The 19896-nt window shown below is 40.3% G+C and overlaps 1 protein-coding gene across 3 annotated transcripts in view; it reads right to left on the bottom strand.

Annotated features, from left to right (window-relative positions):
• The window catches only part of CNKSR3 (CNKSR family member 3), a 101121-nt gene that overhangs the window by 30780 nt on the left and 50445 nt on the right, over positions 1 to 19896 (bottom strand). For 2 of the 3 annotated variants that reach the window (XM_060029738.2, XM_060029735.2), the window contains exon 2: positions 5726 to 5889. In XM_060029738.2, the coding sequence (XP_059885721.1) occupies positions 5726 to 5889 (164 nt within the window). Of the gene's footprint in view, positions 1 to 5709; positions 5890 to 19896 lie in introns of all 3 variants that reach the window. The other variant, XM_060029736.2, reaches the window with a different exon arrangement.

Genomic DNA, 19896 nt, shown 5'->3' with positions numbered 1-19896 from the left:
TGGTATCATTTAAAAATTGGTTATAATATATGGCCAACACTATTGAACACTTTATGCCAGAAACCGGGCTTAGTGCTCGGCAAATATTATTTCAGGTAAAACAGCGTATGAGGGTGGAAGTGATATTATCTCCATTTTGCAGGTAAGAAAACTGAGGCACAGAGACATTCCATCAATTCTCCGGAGTCACACAGCTAATCGGTGGGAGTCGGGAGGGATTCTAACCATGGCAATCTGCACCGAGGGTACAAGCTTTGGATCACGATGCTGTACATGCCCCCTTCCACACGCCCTGTCCAAGAACGGGCAAAGCGATGAGACAGAAACCAGGATGGGCACTGGACAAGCAAAAAGAGAAGTGGCCAGTCATCCTGGACCTAGCACAAACCAGCAAACTGTTTAACCCCCCTAAGTTCTATCCTGACCTGCTCCATCCCCTATGATGTGTTAGAAGCTTCTTTCAGCCAGCTTCGGCCAACCTGGACCTCACTCTTCTGAGAGGCCGGTGGGCCCTCTTTGGATCTGATCACTGCTTTTGTCCCCACTGCATCTAGCCTGTCCCTTGGTCCCTCCTCTGTTATAGCCCCATCTCTAATGCCTCAGGGAGGGGTGAGCCATGTCCCCAAATCAAGAGACATAAAGCGTAAATAAACCAGGGAGTCTGTGAGAACTTTTTTCTTTTGGCAAGATGAACAATGGTAAGTAGCAACAGTAACAACAAAAGACAATACCCTGAATGAAAACATTGCAAACTTTCATTAGATTTTATGTGAAGTTTAAATTTATGTGGCATGTTGCTTCTTAGAAAATAAAAAATATTTTTTAAAAATTTATATAGAAAAGAGTTAAGAACAATTATAAAGAAAAAACTCTTCAGATGCATTGACTGAAATTGTCTTTGTGAGCTTTAAAAAAAATTGTAAATTTCAGAACAAAAATGAGTCTTCTGTATTAACAGTGATGTTCCATCTAAACTTGATATTCATTCTTTTTTTTTTCACTGTCATTTTCTGGAGACCAAAACATGGCATTGTCCTTCAGTAGAGAAGACAAAAATAAAAAGATGCATTGTCACCATGGCTTTTTTTTTTTTTTTTTTTTTTTTTGCGGTACACGGGCCTCTCACCACCGTGGCCTCTCCCGTTGCGGAGCACAGGATCCGGACACGCAGGCTCTTTGGCCATGGCTCACAGGCCCAGCCGCTCCGCAGCATGTGGGATCTTCCTGGACCGGGGCACGAACCCGTGTCCCCTGCATCAGCAGGTGGACTCTCAACCACTGCGCCACCAGGGAAGCCCCACCATGGCTTTTTAAATCAGAGAATCAAAGACTCAAAACTGAGTGGATAAAGAGCCACATGACACAGCCTGTTTTGAAGCACTTGTGACTATGATTAAAGGGAAGTGTCCCCTTATTCAGTCAGCCTGCCGACTTATAGCAAGAGCTCTGAACTAAAAGCAGGAAACTCAGCTTTCTATAGCCAATGACACCATGGATTACTCGGAACTTTTATTACTGTAGACAACATTTATTTCTTGAACTCAAAGAGGATTAAATTCATCTTAGTGTTACAGGAAATTTTAAACCTCAATCTTCTACAAACCTACGACTTTTAATATTAAAATAAAGGAGAATGTAGCTTGTTAACTGGTTCTTTTCATTTCCATTCAGTTTCTCTGATTCTTTTTTTTTTTTTCCCAAAAAAACAAATCACGGGACTAGAAGGATAGACAGATGTAGCTATAATAGATTATAATTTTATTTCATGTTTTAAGGTACTTCAGAGATTTTAATCAGCTTTATTAAGGTATACTTTATGATGCATAAAACTCACTAATTTTAAGTGCACGACATAATCAATTTGAACAAATGTATATAGTCACATAAGCACCATCACAATCACAATACAGAACATTTGCATCGCCCCCAAAACATCCCTCATACCCCTGCATAGTCACTTTCCCCAAGCCCCAGGCCCTGGCAACCTCTGATCTTTCTGTCACTGCAGTTTTGCTTTTTCTATATAGATTATAATTTTAAAAAGCAGTAAAGAAGGAACAAAGAAAGGAAGGAAAATTCCATCCCCTTCCACCCCATTCCACAATAAGAAGAGAACAAGAAACTGATTATATTAGCTCCAAAGAACCTCTACTATAGAAACATAATCAGGAAAGGATTATTGACTTATGTGTCCCACAATGAAAGACAGTAAATGAATAATTTCTCAGACCAGATCTGATTATTTTCACTAATCTTTTCCCTAATATCTGTCTCCTTCAGAAATTGCTTAACTTAAGATAAGGTATCAAGACAGTACAAACTAAGAAATGAAATGAATCTCCAAAAATCTAGACACGTACTACGAACCTTCCACTGAGATCTCACGTCATTAGAAGTTAGCCATCAGGGGTCATTTCCTGGTCTGGCTAGAGAAACAACACACGAGACAGGAGAAAAGGAAAGAGGCAGATGCTCACTCTTCTGGTGTCTTAAATTGTACACATTTTAGCTAAGGACAAACCTTACACAACTTCTCCACCACTTTCTTTCCCCATTCCTACTAGCTCTGTCTGTGGTCTAACATACATGGTGATTAAGGAGTTTCACAGTCACACAATCAAATCCATTTTACTGACTTGGGTCACTTAAGTTTCAGCCTAAGAAGTATACTTCACAGTTTAATAAGTTTATAAGCAAGATCAAGTTAAATACAAATTGCTAGAATAGATTCCTCTTCCTTCACTAGTTCTCCCCATAACAAAAAGGATACCAGTTTTTAACTGTTGCCATGGCTGGGTAAACGATAAACAGTGAGTCATCTCAGGGGTACACTCAGGGGTACACGAGTGCACAGAAGCACCCAGGGCAGGTAGATACATTACAGGTATTTCACTTAAGCACACAGGTAGGTGGCATCACTTCATACGTGTATGGATTCCAACTTTGTTCACTTTCTCAGCCTACTTCAACCTTAAAAACGAATCTGCCCCTGCCTCGGTCTTTAGGAAACTAGGGTTTGGTTGATCTGGCAACGAAAATGGGTCTCACAATTACACGTTTTTACGCTCAATCCCACCCTAGAGACAAATGCTGTCCCCAGCAGAACTTTCTGCAATGATGAAGATGTTCTCTATCTGTACTATCCAAATATGGTAGACACTGGCCACAAGTAGCTACTGAGCACTTGAAATGTAGCTCTGTGACTAAGGAACTGAATTTTATTATTTCACTTTAATTAATTTTAATGTAAATAGTCACATGTGGCTAATAGCTACTGGAAAAAGCAGCTCTACAGCCGGTCCCAGTCACCCTCTGCCCCAGATAGAGGGAGAAAAATTGGGCTCCGACTCTGAACTCAATCCTGGGAAGTGGTCCTGGTTTGCCTCAGAAAACAAGTCACTCTCCTAAGCCACTCCAGCCAGCCAAGGTCAGTGTTCACAAAAGCGAGTTTTTCTCCTTGCTCCCTATCCAGAAGCAGCTCTTTGTGGCCCATCTGCTCATCGGTTTGGGAACCTTAATCAATAGCTATTCCCTATTTTAGATTCCTAAAGATCCTATCGGCACTTTTCTTTCCAAAACTTTCCAGTGGTTTTTGTTTTTTCCTCCCCATCTCTTACTTCTAATTCTACTCATTTCCTGTCCATCATAAAATCAACAGCCACTAAACTGTTTACATAAAAATGTCTTCCATAATACCAGGGACAACAGCAAACACATATTAACCATCCAGGGGATGGACAGTTCAAGGCAAAAACTTACCACCTATTTAAATACACAAAGATCTATATGGTGTGAATGGGTTAAACACAGTATATTCAATAGATGCATTACCATAAGAATATTTTAAAAGGAGATTATAGCAAGGCTAAAGATATTTTAGTGAAATGATCTAAAATCCTCCCCAACCCAGAAAAGCCACATTCATTTAAGAACTCTCTGTGACCCTCGTGTCAAATGCATTCACTGGCACTCTGCTACCCGAAACATGTCCAGAATGAGTCTGAGGTCAACACTTTGTCTACAAAGGAAATTAGGAGGAAATTGTAAGAGATAAAACACAGCTTTAGGTTCTGGCATTTGTCCAGCTCTGTTCACTTTAGTCTAATATTTTAAGAGGTAGGGAAGGGAGGAAAGCGGGGAGGCAGCTGTTATGTTAATTATCCCACTTGAGGTCCACAACGTGCCTCCAGTCCATCGTGCCTGCTCTCCTCCACACTGTGGATTTCAAAGTCATTGACCTGCCCTCCAAGTCTTACCACAAAGTGAAAGAGATGATCTGAAATAGCAGAAAAGTCCAAAAAGTAATGTTCCCAGAAAGGACAAGACTAAACTCAGACATGTCTTACTGTATGAAAAACAAAGAGTTTTAATAATAAACAGGACTCAGATATCTTCTGGGCAGTGTAAAACACTTACAGGTTAGTACACAGCCACATCTAGGGGAGCATCACTGTACAAACGGGGAAAACACACACCACCATCTCCCTGGAGGTCACAGAGCCAGGAGTGTGCAGCAAAGCCTGGATTAAAATGCAAAAGCCTGCTTCCCAGACCAGCTCTCACATCACTTGGCCACAGCATCTTCCTGGTGGCAGCTCATTTATCAACCACAAATAATTTCCCCATTACTTTCCTAAACAAGAGTAGCACATCTCAGAGCAGAAGACAAGGCTCTATCCACTTTAAGAAGAAGAACACGCGCAATGCAGCAGGTGTTAAAGAATCAATGGAACGCGGACCAGCAATGGCAAAATAATCGGGAGCACATTTCTTCCCACCATTCTCGGTGATATAATTGTATACACCCCTTGCTCAGGTTCACAGCGTAACTAAACCAGCCTGAATGCTGCCGACTTTGCCCAAATCCTGACAGTTAAGGAAACAGCAACCTTCGCATGGCATCACAGCAGACTGACAAGGATCCCACCCTATGCCAACCAATTTATAAACACAGTACCCTTGGAGGTGGTTTTAAACCATACCTAAAAGAGCTACTACCCACACGGCCACAGATGTAATGACGAGTCGGAACCTGGCAGGATTTAACTCACTCACGGTTCAAGCCAAAACTCAGTCAGCTGCGAAATGTAACTAAGTTCACATTTTTTCCCATCTAGCTGCCATTTCACAGGTTGATTATTCCAAGCACCAGTATCAGTTATTGAAATATCACAGATACCTGTGAAACATAAAAATTCTTTTTATAGTAACAAAAACAGACACGAAAATCAGAACCCATTTGTCCTTTCAATATAGAAGATGACATGTTCATTCAGGACCATCTTCATCTTTTTATTCTTTTTGAAAAGAAAATAAGATGAATACAGAAATTTTTTCCATAAAAGGCCAACTTTTTCTGTAAAGGCCAAGAGAGTAAATATTTTAGGATTTGAGGGGCCACACGGTCCCTGTTACCACTACCCATCTCTGCCACGGTAGCACAAAAGCAGCCACAGATAACACTTAAATGAATGGGCATGGTTGCGTTCCAATAAAACTTTATTTACAAAAATAGTGGGCCAGATTGAACTTGTAGGCCATCGCTTGCCAACTCTACCTAGCAAATGATTTCTTTTCTTCCCTTCTGATATTATCTTCAGCTCATGCTCCACTTCCATGGATCATTAAGAAAATGATGATAAGCTAAAGTGCAAAACTGTGGAGATTTAGAAGATGAGATTCTTAAAAACATATGGTGGTACAGATCACCTTTTCCTGAACTAACCAGTGCACAGAGAAGGTCGACAGCCTCCAACACAAGTTCCTGGTGTCCAATTCGTGTGACACCCAGCTCCTCAAGATCCTGATGGGAAATCTGCAGCAGCTGCTCTCCATTTATCTTCTCCCGTTCAAACTTGTAGACATACTGCTGCAGGCAATCATCTAACCCTACCAAAAAAAAAGCAAAAGGGTCCATTATTGTCATTTTTGTTCCTTTACTCAAAAAGATGCCCACATTTAAATCAAGCTCAGGAATTGCCAATTATGCTCCACTATTTGATTGTCTATACAATGTATACTGCACCTGAAGGACATCTTTCAAGTGTGTCCTCATCTTTTTAAGTAGATTTTAAATCTAATGCACAGCTTATTTGTACAGCAGAAAGTAACACAACATTGTAAAGCAATTATACTGCGATAAAAAAAAGGTTAAAATGGTCAATTTTATGTGCTGTATCTTTTACCACCTTTAAAAAATAAATAATTAAAAATGTTTTATTTTTAAAAATGCAAAAAGAGAAATTTCAAATGGATCCTACACAATTTTTTTTTTTTTTTTGCAGTATGCGGGCCTCTCACTGTCGTGGCCTCTCCCGTTGCGGAGCACAGGCTCCGGACGCGCAGGCTCAGCGGCCATAGCTCACGGGCCCAGCCGCTCCGCGGCATGTGGGATCTTCCCGGACCGGGGCACGAACCCGTGGCCCCCACATGGGCAGGCAGACTCTCAACCACTGCGCCACCAGGGAAGCCCTATCCTACACAATTTTGACAGTTACCATCCCATTCCCTTTCAGCTAAAAGAATAAACACTAACCCCTGCTGACTTGAAATGCTAGTTATCTGTGCTAGACATATGTTTGTCTGTTTGCTAAGCAGTCTTCCTCTGGAACACCATCCCTCTGCCAGCCCATGTGATCCCAGTGGACTTGCCAATCAAGATGCTTTGCCACAGTGATTGGCCACACTATTCTATCCATCAGCCAGTTATAGGTTCAGGGACGACCATGTGACTCAAGCAGAACCAATCAAAATCTTCCCTGATATTTGATATATGAACATAGGAAGACAAAGTCCCCTTCTTCCTTTCCAATTAGAAGTCATAAAGATACAAACTTGGGGATGCTGGCAGTCATTTTTCTGATCAGTTTTACAAAATAAATCTATTCGAGACAAAGAAGATGTCCCAGTAATATCCAACATGTCCCTGGATCTAACCCTACTTAAAGATACTTCTAACCCCAGCATTTTTTACTTAAATCAAAATAAATTCCCTTGTTAGCTTAAGCTTATCTGTGTTGAGTTTCTGTCCCTTGCAACTGAAAAAGATCTGATGAATACAAGATCTAGAGGAGTAGGTACCAGCAGTGGTACCAGAGAAAGACAATGTTAAATGGGTTAGTTTATGGGAATTTTTCCAGGTCAAATACTACTGCCAACAGTGTATTTTAATGTTCTTATATAATGATTAAAATAGGTAACCCTAAAAGAACTTGGGATTCTTTACTCCTGTATAGAGAACTCTCTGGTCAACACGTTAACGGTTTTACTGGAAAATCTTATACTAAATTAGTTGATCTATTTAAGCCCAAAAATAAAAGCCACCTTAGTGTTTTAAAAGGTAGATTTATATAAATTCAATCCCAACACAAAGGATGAAAACTCAATTTAACTAGAATAAAGTATGTGGAAGGCATGCTGCTGTCCCCTTCTCACCCAACACACAAGCACACACACACTTCATTTAACTCTCACGAAAGCTCTATGCGGGTACTCTGAACCAGGAAAAGTAGACGTGGGTCCGGCACTTACTTCTGGCAATACTAAGGTCCATGCATCTCAAAATCTGATATCCTAGGCTAAACGATACCTCTGCCCCACTTTTTTGAAAGTTTTGAAAGCGGCAAAAGCTTTCACCTCCTGATAAGATGTAGAAAGAGAAGCAATGTCCTGATAACTGTTTGGGACGATCAAATAAATACAGGAAGAGATTAAGAAAAAATTAATTTTATGATAACTAGTCAGAACCAACCCATCCTCCCTGGAGTGACATCTATTGAGGGGATCTGTCACACAGCAGCAAGGTTGGGGACACTGATATAAACTCAGCTCTACTTTGATCGCCTCGAGCCACACGTGGCCTCCATGGCATGTGAGTGGGGCAGACAGTGGAGGCCACACAAGTCAGCAGGCATGGAGTATCATGCCACTGGGGCAGCCGGGGGCAGCTGCGCAGAATCCAGCTGCAGCAGTCAACAGTGACAAGGGCCAAAAGCCGAGGAGAGCCTCCTTACAACTTTATTCCCATTTCATAGATGACTAAATTAGGGCTCGTGTAAGTTGCATAACTTGTCCACAGTCATATAGCTGGTAAGATGCCAAGAGAAGGATTTTGTCAGCCATTTTCTTCAGCTCAATACAGAAGAGCTCAAATTCAGATCAAGGTTTGTTGCCCCAAGCCCTGATCCTTTTGCATTCTACCCTGCAAACATGAGATTATAAAAATTCCTCTCCAAACACCTTCCTAAATCAGCAGTAAGGTCTAAGTACAAAACAGTTATTATTAAAATAGAATCATGGAAACCTAGAGGTACTTAAAAGATACTTCACATTTTACTGAATGCAAAAAATTGGGAAAGTATGGACAAAAGACTAATTACTGTAAATTTTGCCCTAAATGACTTGGCCAATTTTAAGCCAGATCAAACCAATATCTTACAATCTCCCCTCCTTCAGAAGGTTCTCTTCCTTTGCCTACTTTTAAGCTTTAAAAGGAATTTTTGTTTTAACTTGTCATAAAAATTTAAGACAACTATATTGTCCATTTCAACCCTGTCATGGCTGAACTGATCTTCCTAAGATTCATAATTTGAAGTTCTAATCAGCAATACAATACCTCAGAACACCACTGTATTTGGAGGTAGTGTCTTTAAAGAGGTGATTAAGTTAAATGAGGTCATATGGATGAGCCCAAACCCAGTATGACTGAGTCCTTATAAGAAGAGGAGACACACATACACAGACAAGAACGTGTAAAGACACAGGGAGAAGAAGGTATCTACAAGCCAAGGAGAGAGGCCTCAGAAGAAACCATCTCTGCTAACACTGTGATCTCAGACTTCTAGCCGCCAGAATTTCAAGAGAATAAATTCCTGTTGTTTCAGCCACGCAGTCTGTGATACTTTGTTATGACAGCCCTAACAAACCAACACAAACCTACACTTTATTTCATGTTCATCCACATGCGATAAACTCTTTCCTAAAATAAACAAGACCCAATGACCAAAAGAATTGCAATTCCTGTTTACTGTGCCAAGCAAGTTCTTTGCTCAAAATACGAGAACAAAACCAACTCATATTAGTTGTCATGTGCAGGATAAACCAGTCCATTAAGTGTAAAGTGAAGGAACCATGCACTATGGATGTTCGTAAAATTTCACCCTTGAATAATAAGTAGAAATAAAGATGAGGCCAGATTTCTCTCTCTTTTTTTTTTGCAGTACGCAGGCCTTCCACTGCTGTGGCCTCTCCCGTTGCGGAGCACAGGCTCCGGACGCGCAGGCTCAGCGGCCATGGCTCACAGGCCCAGCCGCTCCACGGCACGTGGGATCTTCCTGGACTGGGGCACGAACCCATGTCCCCTGCATCAGCAGGCGGACTCTCAACCACTGCACCACCAGGGAAGCCCCAGATTTCTCTTTTAACTATGAAAAGTTTCACTGAAGAAACAGGATTTCAGAAATAGCTTCAGTGCATTAAGGAAATATTTCGGACACAGAGAAGAATGTTGAGATGAAAGGTGTGATGAAGTTTCTGGATAGCACAAGAGGGAACTGAACAAAACAGCAGAACATCTGCCTGAGAAACGGCAAGAATCTCCTTGAAGATTCTGAGGAATATAAATGGTCTGATCTCAACTAATCAGAAGATCCCTGAGATGTAGGAGAATTACCAAGTAGAAACACCATGTTGCTACCTACCCAAATACAGAATCTAGAGTGGCTTAAAGACTTTCCCCTATGGAAGCAGCCTAAATGCCCGTCAACAGATGAATGGATAAAGAAGATGTGATATGCATATTACTCAGCCATAAAAAAGAATGAACTAATGCCATTTGCGGCAACATGGATGGACCTTGAGATTATCATACTACGCAAAGTAAGTCAGACAAAGACAAATATCATATGATATCACTTATATATGGAATCTAAAAAAATGATACAAATGAATTTTGAAACAAACTCACAGACAAAGAAAACAAATTTATGGTTACCAAAGGGGAAGGGGTGGGGAGAGATAAATTAGGAGCTTGGGATTAGCAGATAAACACTACTATATATAAAATAGATAAGCAACAAGGGCCTACTGTATAGTACAGGGAACTATATTCAATATCTTGTAATAACCTATAATGGAAAAGACTCTGGAGAGGAATAGAAATACATATATATATATATATATATATATATATATATATGTAGATATAACTGAATTACTTTGCTAAACACCTGAAACTAACACAACACTGTAAATCAACTATACTTCAATAAAAAATTTAAAAAGTAAAAAGAATTTCCCCTCAAGGGACATGTCTATTGAATATGCTAAGTTTTAAATAGTATTGTCTCCCGTTTTATTATTCCAATACAAGACGGCCTATTGTTCAGTTATCCTATTGTTTAGAATACAATTACACATTTATAAACAGCCAAATCAAACTATTACGCAGTCCCACGAAGGAGGGGAAAATCCCCAATTTCAAATAAACTGGTTTTAGAATTTGGAATACACAGTACACTTTAACCTATTTGTCAAATGTATCTATTTACCAGTTCTTTGCTTCAAAGAACTTACTGAAAGTCTAGCAGCGCTGAGAGAAACACAGAATTAAATAAAATTAGATTAAACACATTCCATTTACACAAATTAAACACATAATTCAATGTGAAAAGAACCAGGAAGGCAAAGGACAGGGAGTTCCCACAGAATGGAAGCAGCAGGGAGAGACAGCCAGACTTTCTCCCCTCTTCCCAAACCTGTAAATGACCCTAAAATTTCAGAGAAATCCCAAAGGCAAAAAGGAAAAAAAAAAAGAAATATCTTACGATTTTTAAAAATACTATTTTATAATTTATATCAGAAAGCAACAGGGCAGTGGTTAAGAGCCTGAGTTCCAATCTCAATCCTACTTCTTGCTAACTGGGTACCTGGGGCAAGTTACCCAGTTGGCTCATTTGTAAAACAGAGATAATAACACTACCTACTACACAGATCTGTGATGAAAATTAAGTGTTAATAGTTATAAAGAGCTTAGAACACTATGAAGCAAATAATTACATATTTCGTTCGATTAAAAAGTGATTTATTCAGGTCGTCAGTCCCCTCGGTGTTCAAAACAAAAGTTGCTAGAGAAAAAAAAAAAAAAAAAGTTGCTAGAGAGACACACAAACTCGCAAAAGCTTAGGTAGCCCCCTCTGGAACAGCATAAATTGGAGATAAAATAAAATCTCAACAGCTTTTCTTATTAGCTTCCCCAGAATATATTCCCAAATTTGGTCGTTTACCGTTATCATTGATCCTACCTAAAAATGTTTTAGGATTTATATATTGGAATACAAGCACCATGAAAGTAGAGTCTTCGTTTTTATTCATTGCTATTCCCCAGCATCTAGAACATTGCTGGTGCATAATGTTTGTGAAATAAATAACTGAATGCATAAGAAAGACAAAGAACTTCATGTTCTTACCAATGCACAGGTCACCTGATTTTATTTTCCCACACAAGTGAGTCACTAAAATTAACAGAACTACTGATTGTGATATCAGGGTATTTGTTGCAAGTTTCAATGTTTCAAGATTAAAGGAGGTCATTTCTCTACTGGGAAATATTATAAACAAAATGAAACCCCAAAACAAAACTCCAATCTTTGACAAGATACTTGCTCTGTACTAAGGATTAGTTTTTATTAACTAATTAATCTCTCCAAAATGTGGAAAGGATTGTGTACATGAAGATTAAGACATGAGAGTAAATGCCCCAGTGCAAAAACTCTAGAGCTATTCTCTTCTAATTTGCTGTACGAGACTGAAATCAGATTGTTGACTAGATCAGCCTCTGTCCTGGCAGGTGTGGCCCATGAGAAAGACATCCCAAAGCTATGCTTTCAGCCTATAGGCTCAAGGCAGCAAAACCTCTAATTCCACAAAGACAGTGAGCCCAGAGTTGTTCTGACAGCCCTTCACATCAAGTACTTTGATCATTAAAGTATTTTTACCCACAGGATTTTGCTTTATTTTGCTATGTTTTAAAGGAAATGTGTTGGTGTCCCGGTTCAAGATGGCGGAGTAGAAGGACATGCGCTCACTCCCTCTTGCAAGAGCACCAGAATCACAACTAACTGCTGAACAATCATTGACAGGAAGACACTGGAACTCACCAAAAAAGACACCCCACATCCAAAGACAAAGGAGAAGCTGCAATGAAACGGCAGGAAGGGCGCAATCACAATAAAATCAAATCCCATTACCACTGGGCGTGTGAATCACAAACTGGAGATCACTTATACCACAGAAATCCAGCCACTAGAGTGCAGGTTCTGAGCCCCACAGCAGGCTTCCCAACCTGGGGGTCTGGCAACAGGAGGAGAAATTCCCAGAGAATCAGACTTTGGAGGCTAGCAGAATTTGATTGCAGGACTTCGACAGGACTTGGGGAAAAACAGACTCCACTCTTGGAGGGCACACACAAAGTAGTGTGCTCATCAGGACCGGGGGGAAAGAGCAGTGACCCCAGAGGAGACTGAACCAGACCTACCTGCTAGTGTTGGAGGGTCTCCTGCAGAGGCTGGGAGTGGCTATGGCTCACCATGGGGACAAGGACACTGGCAGCAGAATTTCTGGGAAGTACTCCTTGGCATGAGCCCTCCCAGAGTCCGCCATTAGCCCCACCAAAGAGCTGGGTAGACTCCAGTGCTGGGTCGCCTCAGGCCAAACAACCAACAGGGAGGGAACCCAGCCCCACCCATCAGCAGACAAGTGGATTCAAGCTATACTGAGCTCTGTTCACCAGAGCAAAACCCAGCTCTACCCGCCACCAATCCCTCCCATCAGGAAGCTTGCATAAGACTCTTAGATAGCCTCATCCACTAGAGGGCAGACAGCAGAAGCAAGAAGAACTACAATCCTGCAGCCTGTGGAACGAAAACCACATTCACAGAAAGACAGACAAAATGAAAAGGCAGAGGGTATGGACCAGAAGAAGGAACAAGATAAAACCCCAGAAAAACAATTAAAGGAAGTGGAGATAGGCAACCTTCCAGAAAAATAATTCAGAATAATGATAGTGAAGATGATCCAGGACCTCAGATAAAGAATGGAGGCAGAGATCAAGAAGATGCAAGAAATGTTTAACAAAGGCCTAGAAGAATTAAAGAACAAACACCTAGAAGAATTAAAGAACAAACAAACAGAGATGAACAACACAGTAACTGAAATGAAAAATACACTAGAAGGAATCAATAGCAGAATAACCGAGGCAGAAGAACAGATAAGTGACCTGGAAGACAGAATGGTGGAATTCATTGCCGTGGAACAGAAGAAAGAAAAAAGAATGAAAAGAAATGAAGACAGCCTAAGAGAACTCTGGGACAACATTAAATGCACCAACATTCACATTACAGCAGTCCCAGAAGGAGAAGAGAGAGAGAAAGGACCCAAGAAAATATTTGAAGAGATTATAGTCGAAAACTTCCCTAACATGGGAAGGGAAATAGCCACCCAAGTCCAGGAAGTGCAGAGAGTCCCAGGCAGGATAAACACAACGAGAAACACGCTGAGACACATAGTAATCAAATTGACAAAATCAAAGACAAAGAAAAATTATTAAAAGCAACAAGGGAAAAATGACAAATAACATACAAGGGAACTCCCATAAGATTAACAGCTGATTGCTCAGCAGAAATTAAAAAGCCAGAGGGAGTGGCACGATATATTTAAAGTGATGAAGGGGAAGAACCTACAACCAAGATTACTCTACTGGCAAGGATCTCATTCAGACTCGATGGAGAAGTCAAGAGCTTTACAGACAAGCAAAAGCCAAGAGAATTCAGCACCAACAAACGAGCTCTACAACAAATGCTAAAGGAACTTCTCTAAGTGGGAAACACAAGAGAAGAAAAGGACCCACAAAAACAAACCCAAAACAATTAAGGAAATGGTCATAGGAACATATATATAGATAATTAACTTAAACGTGAATGGATTAAATGCTCCAACCAAAAGACACAGGCTTGCTGAATGGATACAAAAACAAGACACATATATATGCTGTGTACAAGAGACCCACTTCAGACCTAGGGACACATACAGACTGAAAGTGAGGGGATGGAAAAAGATATTCCATGCAAATGGAAATCAAAAGAAAGCTGAAGTAGCAATTCTCATAACAGACAAAATAGACTTTAAAATAAAACTATTACAAGAGACAGACAAGGACACTACATAATGATCAAGGGATCAATCCAAGAAGAAGATATAACAATGATAAATATTTATGCACCCAACATAGGAGCACCTCAACACATAAGGCAAGTGCTAACAGCTATAAAAGAGGAAATCGACAGTAACACAATCATAGTGGGGTACTTTAACACCTCATTTACACCAATGGACAGATCATCCAAACAGAAAATTAATAAGGAAACACAAGCTTTAAATGACACAATAGACCAGATAGATTTAATTGATATTTATAGGACATTCCATCCAAACACAGATTACACTTTCTTGTCACACGGAACATTCTCCAGCATAGATCACATCTTGGGTCACGAATCAAGCCTCAGTAAATTTAAGAAAATTGAAATCATATCAAGCATCTTTTCTAACCACAACATTATGAGATTAGAAATGAATTACAGGGAAAAAAACGTAAAGAACACATACACATGGAGGTTAAACAATACGTTACTAAATAACCAGAGATCACTGAAGAAATCAAAGACGAAATCAAAAAATACCTAGAGACAAATGAGGATGAAAACACAACGATCCAAAACCTATGGGTGCAGCAAAAGCAGTTCTAAAAGGGAAGTTTATAGCTATACAAGCCTACCTCAAGAAACAAGAAAAATCTCAAATAAACAATCTAACCTTACACCTAAAGGAACCAGAGAAAGAAGAACAAACAAAACCCAAAGTTAGCAGGAGGAAAGAAATCATAAAGATCACAGCAAAAATAAATGAAATAGAAACAAAGAAAACAATAGCTAAGATAAATAAAAGTAAAAGCTGGTTCTTTGAGAAGATAAACAAAATTGATAAACCATTAGTCAGACTCATCAAGAAAAAGAAACAAAATGGATAAACCATTAGTCAGACTCAAGAAAAAGAGGGAGAGGACTCAAATCAATAAAGTTAGAATTGAAAAAGAAGTTACAACAGACACTGCAGAAATACAAAGCATCCTTAGAGACTACTACAAGCAACTCTATGCCAATAAAATGGATAACCTGGAAGAAATGGACAAATTCTTAGAAAGGTATAACCTTCCAAGACTGAACCAGGAAGAAATAGAAAATATGAACAGACCAAGCACAAGTAAAGAAATTGAAACTGTGATTAAAAATCTTCCAACCGGGGCTTCCCTGGTGGCGCAGTGGTTGAGAGTCGGCCTGCCAGTGCAGGGGACACGGGTTCGTGCCCCGGTCTGGGAGGAGCTCACATGCCGTGGAGCGGCTGGGCCCGTGAGCCATGGCCGCTGAGCCTGCGCGTCCGGAGCCTGTGCTCCGCAACGGGAGAGGCCACAGCAGTGAGAGGCCCGCGTACCACAAAAAAAAATAATAATAATAATAATAAAAATCTTCCAACCAACCAAAGTCCAGGACCAGAGGGCTTCACAGGTGAATTTTATCAAACATTTAGAGAAGAGCTAACACCTATCCTTCTCAAACTCTTCCAAAAAATTGCAGAGGAAGGAACACTCCCAAACTCATTCTATGAGGCCACCATCATCATGATACCAAAACCAGACAAAGATGTTACAAAAAAGAAAATTACAGGCCAATAACCCTGATGACCATAGATGCAAAAATCCTCAACAAAATACTAGCAAACAGAATCCAACAACACATTAAAAGGATCATACACCATGATCAAGTGGGATTTATCCCAGGGATGCAAGGATTCTTCAATATATGCAAATCAATCAATGTGATACACCATATTAACAAATTGAAGAATAAAAACCATATGATCATCTCAATAGATGCAGAAAAAGCTTTTGACAAAATTTAACACCCATTTATGATCAAAACTCTCCAGAAAATGGGCATAGAGGGAACCTACCTCAACATAATAAAGGCCATATACAACAAACGCACAGCAAACATCATTCTCAATGGTGAAAAACTGAAACCATTTCCTCTAAGACAGGAACAAGACAATGATGTCCACTCTCACCACTATTGTCAACATAGTTTTGGAAGTCCTGGTCACAGCAATCAGAGAAGAAAAAGGAATAAAAGTAACACAAATTGGAAAAGAAGAAGTAAAACTGTCACTGTTTGCAGATGACATGATACTATACATAGAGAATCCTAAAGATGCCACCAGAAAACTACTAGAGCTAATCAATGAATTTGGTAAAGTTTCAGGATATAAAATTAATGCACAGAAATCTCTTGCATTCCTATATACTAATGATGAAAAATCTGAAAGAGAAATTAAGGAAACACTCCCATTTACCATTGCAACAAAAAGAATAAAATACCTAGGAATAAACCTACCTAGGGAGACAAAAGACCTGTATGCAGAAAACTATAAGACACTGATGAAAGAAATTAAAGATGATACCAACAGATGGAAGATATACTATCCAAGATATATGTTCTTGGATTGGAAGAATCAATATTGTGAAAATGACTATACTACCCAAAGCAATCTACAGATTCAATGCAATCCCTATCAAATTACCAATGGCATTTTTTACAGAACTAGAACAAAAAATCTTAAAATTTGTATGGAGACAAAAAAGACCCCGAATAGCCAAAGCAGTCTTGAGGGAGAAAAACGGAGCTGGAGAAATCAGACTTCCTGACTTCAGACTATACTACAAAGCTACAGTAATCAAGACAGTATGGTATTGGCACAAAAACAGAAATATAGATCAATGGAACAGGATAGAAAGCCCAGAGATAAACCCACGCACCTATGGGTAACTAATCTATGACAAAGGAGGCAAGGATATACAATGGAGAAAAGGTAGTCTCTTCAATAAGTGGTGCTGGGAAAACTGGACAGCTACATATAAAAGAATGAAATTAGAACACTCCCTAACACCATTCACAAAAATAAACTCAAAATGGATTAAAGACCTAAATGTAAGGCCAGACACTATGAAACTCTTAGAGGAAAGCATAGGAAGAACACTCTTTGACATAAATCACAGCAGTATCTTTTTTGATACACCTCCTAGAGTAATGGAAATAAAAACAAAAATAAACAAATCGGACCTAACGAAACTTAAACGCTTTTGCAAAGCAAAAGAAACTACAGACAAGACAAAAAGACAACCCTCAAAATGGGAGAAAATATTTGCAAACAAATCAACGGACAAAGGATTAATCTCCAAAATATATAAACAGCTCATGCAGCTCAATATTAAAAAAACAACAATCCAGTCCAAAAATGGGCAGAAGACCTAAGTAGACATTTCTCCAAAGAAGACAAACAGATGACCAAGAAGCACATGAAAAGCTGCTCAACATCACTAATTATTAGAGAAATGCAAATCAAAACTACAGTGAGGTATCATCTCACACCAGTTAGAATGGGCATCATCAGAAAATCTACAAGCAACAAATGCTGGAGAGGGTGTGGAGAAAAGGGAAACCTCTTGAACTGTTGGTGGGAATGTAAATTGATACAGCCACTATGGAGAACAGTAGGGAGGTTCCTTAAAAAACTGAAAATAGAACTACCATGTGGCCCAGCAATCCCACTACTGGGCATATACCCAGAGAAAACCATAATTCAAAAAGACACATGCACCCCAATGTTCATTGCAGCACTATTTACAATAGCCAGGTCATGGAAGCCACCTAAATGCCCATCGACAGATGAATGGATAAAGAAGATGTGGTATATATATACAATGGAATATTACTCAGCCATAAAAAGGAACGAAACTGAGTCATTTGTAGAGACGTGTATGAATCTAGAGACTGTCATACAGAGTGAAATAAGTCAGAAAGAGAAAAACAAATACCGTATATTAACGCACATATGTGGAACCTAGAAAAATGGTACAGATCACCCAGTTTGCAGGGTAGAAATAGAGACACAGATGTAGAGAACAAACATATGGACACCAAGGGGGGAAAGCAGCAAGGGGTGGGGGTGGGGGTGTGATGAATTGGACGATTGGGATTGACATGTATACACTGATGTGTATAAAATGGATGACTAATAAGTACCTGCTGTATAAAAAAAAATAAGTAAAATAAAACTCAAAAATAAATAAATAAAGTAAATGTGTTGATTTGGAAATCGATCTAACTAACGCTTGTAGATTTGCATCTCATGTAGGTCCCCTAAAAGGGCCACCAAGTGCCAGACGATGCAAACAGGGTTTGGGTATACTGTATTCTTTGACTAGGAGAATCAATCACAGATCACACAATTCAATTTAATTCCACAACAGTATGGAGCAATGACCACATACAAGGCACTGTACTGGGGAGGAACCTCCAATGCAAAGGAGATGAACATTTAGCAGGAGGTCCGTTCCTGATGATCTGAACCAAAGGGAAGGAAGCAAGGCTTGGGTGGAACATTTACATCTCATTGCAATATTCTCGGAATTCCCAACACTTCTAAAAACATTAAATGGTTAAGGATCTGACATCAAAACTCCTCCGCCTTCTCAACTTACTGACACTCCTGATTCAATGTATTATAACGTCTCCCCAGAATTCAGAAGGGTGGTCTACTGTTCGGACCTCCAAGTATCTTTTCGTGAAGTGAGACACGCAACTCTATCCTAGAATGACTTTCTTTGTCACCCCGTTTTGTTGAAGTCTGTAGGCCTTAATTTTAAAACTAGCTGATAGGGGACTTCCCTGGTGATCCAGTGGCTAAGACTCTGCCTTCCCAATGTAGGGGACCCAGGTTCAATCCCTGATCAGGGAACTAGATCCCACATGCCACATCTAAGGGTTCATATGCCGCAATGAAAAGATCCTGCATGCAGAAACGAAGATCCCGTGTACTGCAACTAAGACCCGGCGCAGCCAAATAAATAAATACATATTAAAAAACAAAACAGAAACAAAAAACTATCTGATAAAACTGGTTTAAGTATAGCAGTATGAATTCAGGCAATAACACCATGTTTGAAACACAGGGTGTACTGAGTTTTAGCTCCATAACGTTGAAGGATTGAGGAATTCTTTTTGCCTGGTCAGACAGGCCCCTGACCCACTGGCCTTTCCTAATGAGTCAAAACTACAATCAGTGTCTCCAGGAAGAACGGTGAAGGGGGGCGTCTGTTACCGACCAGGGTTCTTGGCCTCCTTAATCAACAGAAATTGATCAGAGGCCAGACAAAAACTTCAGGCAAGGCTTTATTGGGGCCCCTGCTGCAGCAGGGGGAGCAAAAACAAGTAACAGGTTCCCTTGCTCACTCCCGGAGGTGGGGCGAGCTGGTTCCTTATATAGGGTGAGGGTGGGGGCGGGTCCAGAGGGATGGGCTGGAGTGGGGGCTTAGGTGTTTTGCCCGCCCCTTTGGAGGGGTTGAGTGCAGGGGGCATGCGCAGTGCCCTGCTTTTGCTCCCGGCTCTTCAGAAGCAGCTGTTGGGTTTTTGCTCTTTTTGTATCTTGTCCAGAATCTGCCCCAGCTGTGCATGCACGCAGTTCTTTTTAGTCCCTTGTAGCTTCTTTGTATTCTGTTGCCCGAGGAGACGTGTGTCCAGGTGCAGGCGCTGAAGCAAAGGGTCCCAGGTCCCAGCCTGTCTCAGCCCCAGCGGCAGCCTGAGACAAAAGGACACAGCCAGCTGTGCCGCTGCCTTTGCAGCTGCTGAGACCCCTGACGGAAGCACAGTTCCTCCCTCTGGATATGGAAGGACCCAATTTCCTCACAAGCCATCCTCTTTCTCCCGTGTCAGAATATCCTGTGTGCAC

Source organism: Delphinus delphis, chromosome 14 (genome assembly GCF_949987515.2).
Source record: "Delphinus delphis chromosome 14, mDelDel1.2, whole genome shotgun sequence".
NCBI lineage: Eukaryota > Metazoa > Chordata > Mammalia > Artiodactyla > Delphinidae > Delphinus > Delphinus delphis.
The sequence above is the reverse complement of the archived record's forward strand: the minus strand, read 5'-3'. Positions and strand labels throughout refer to the sequence as shown.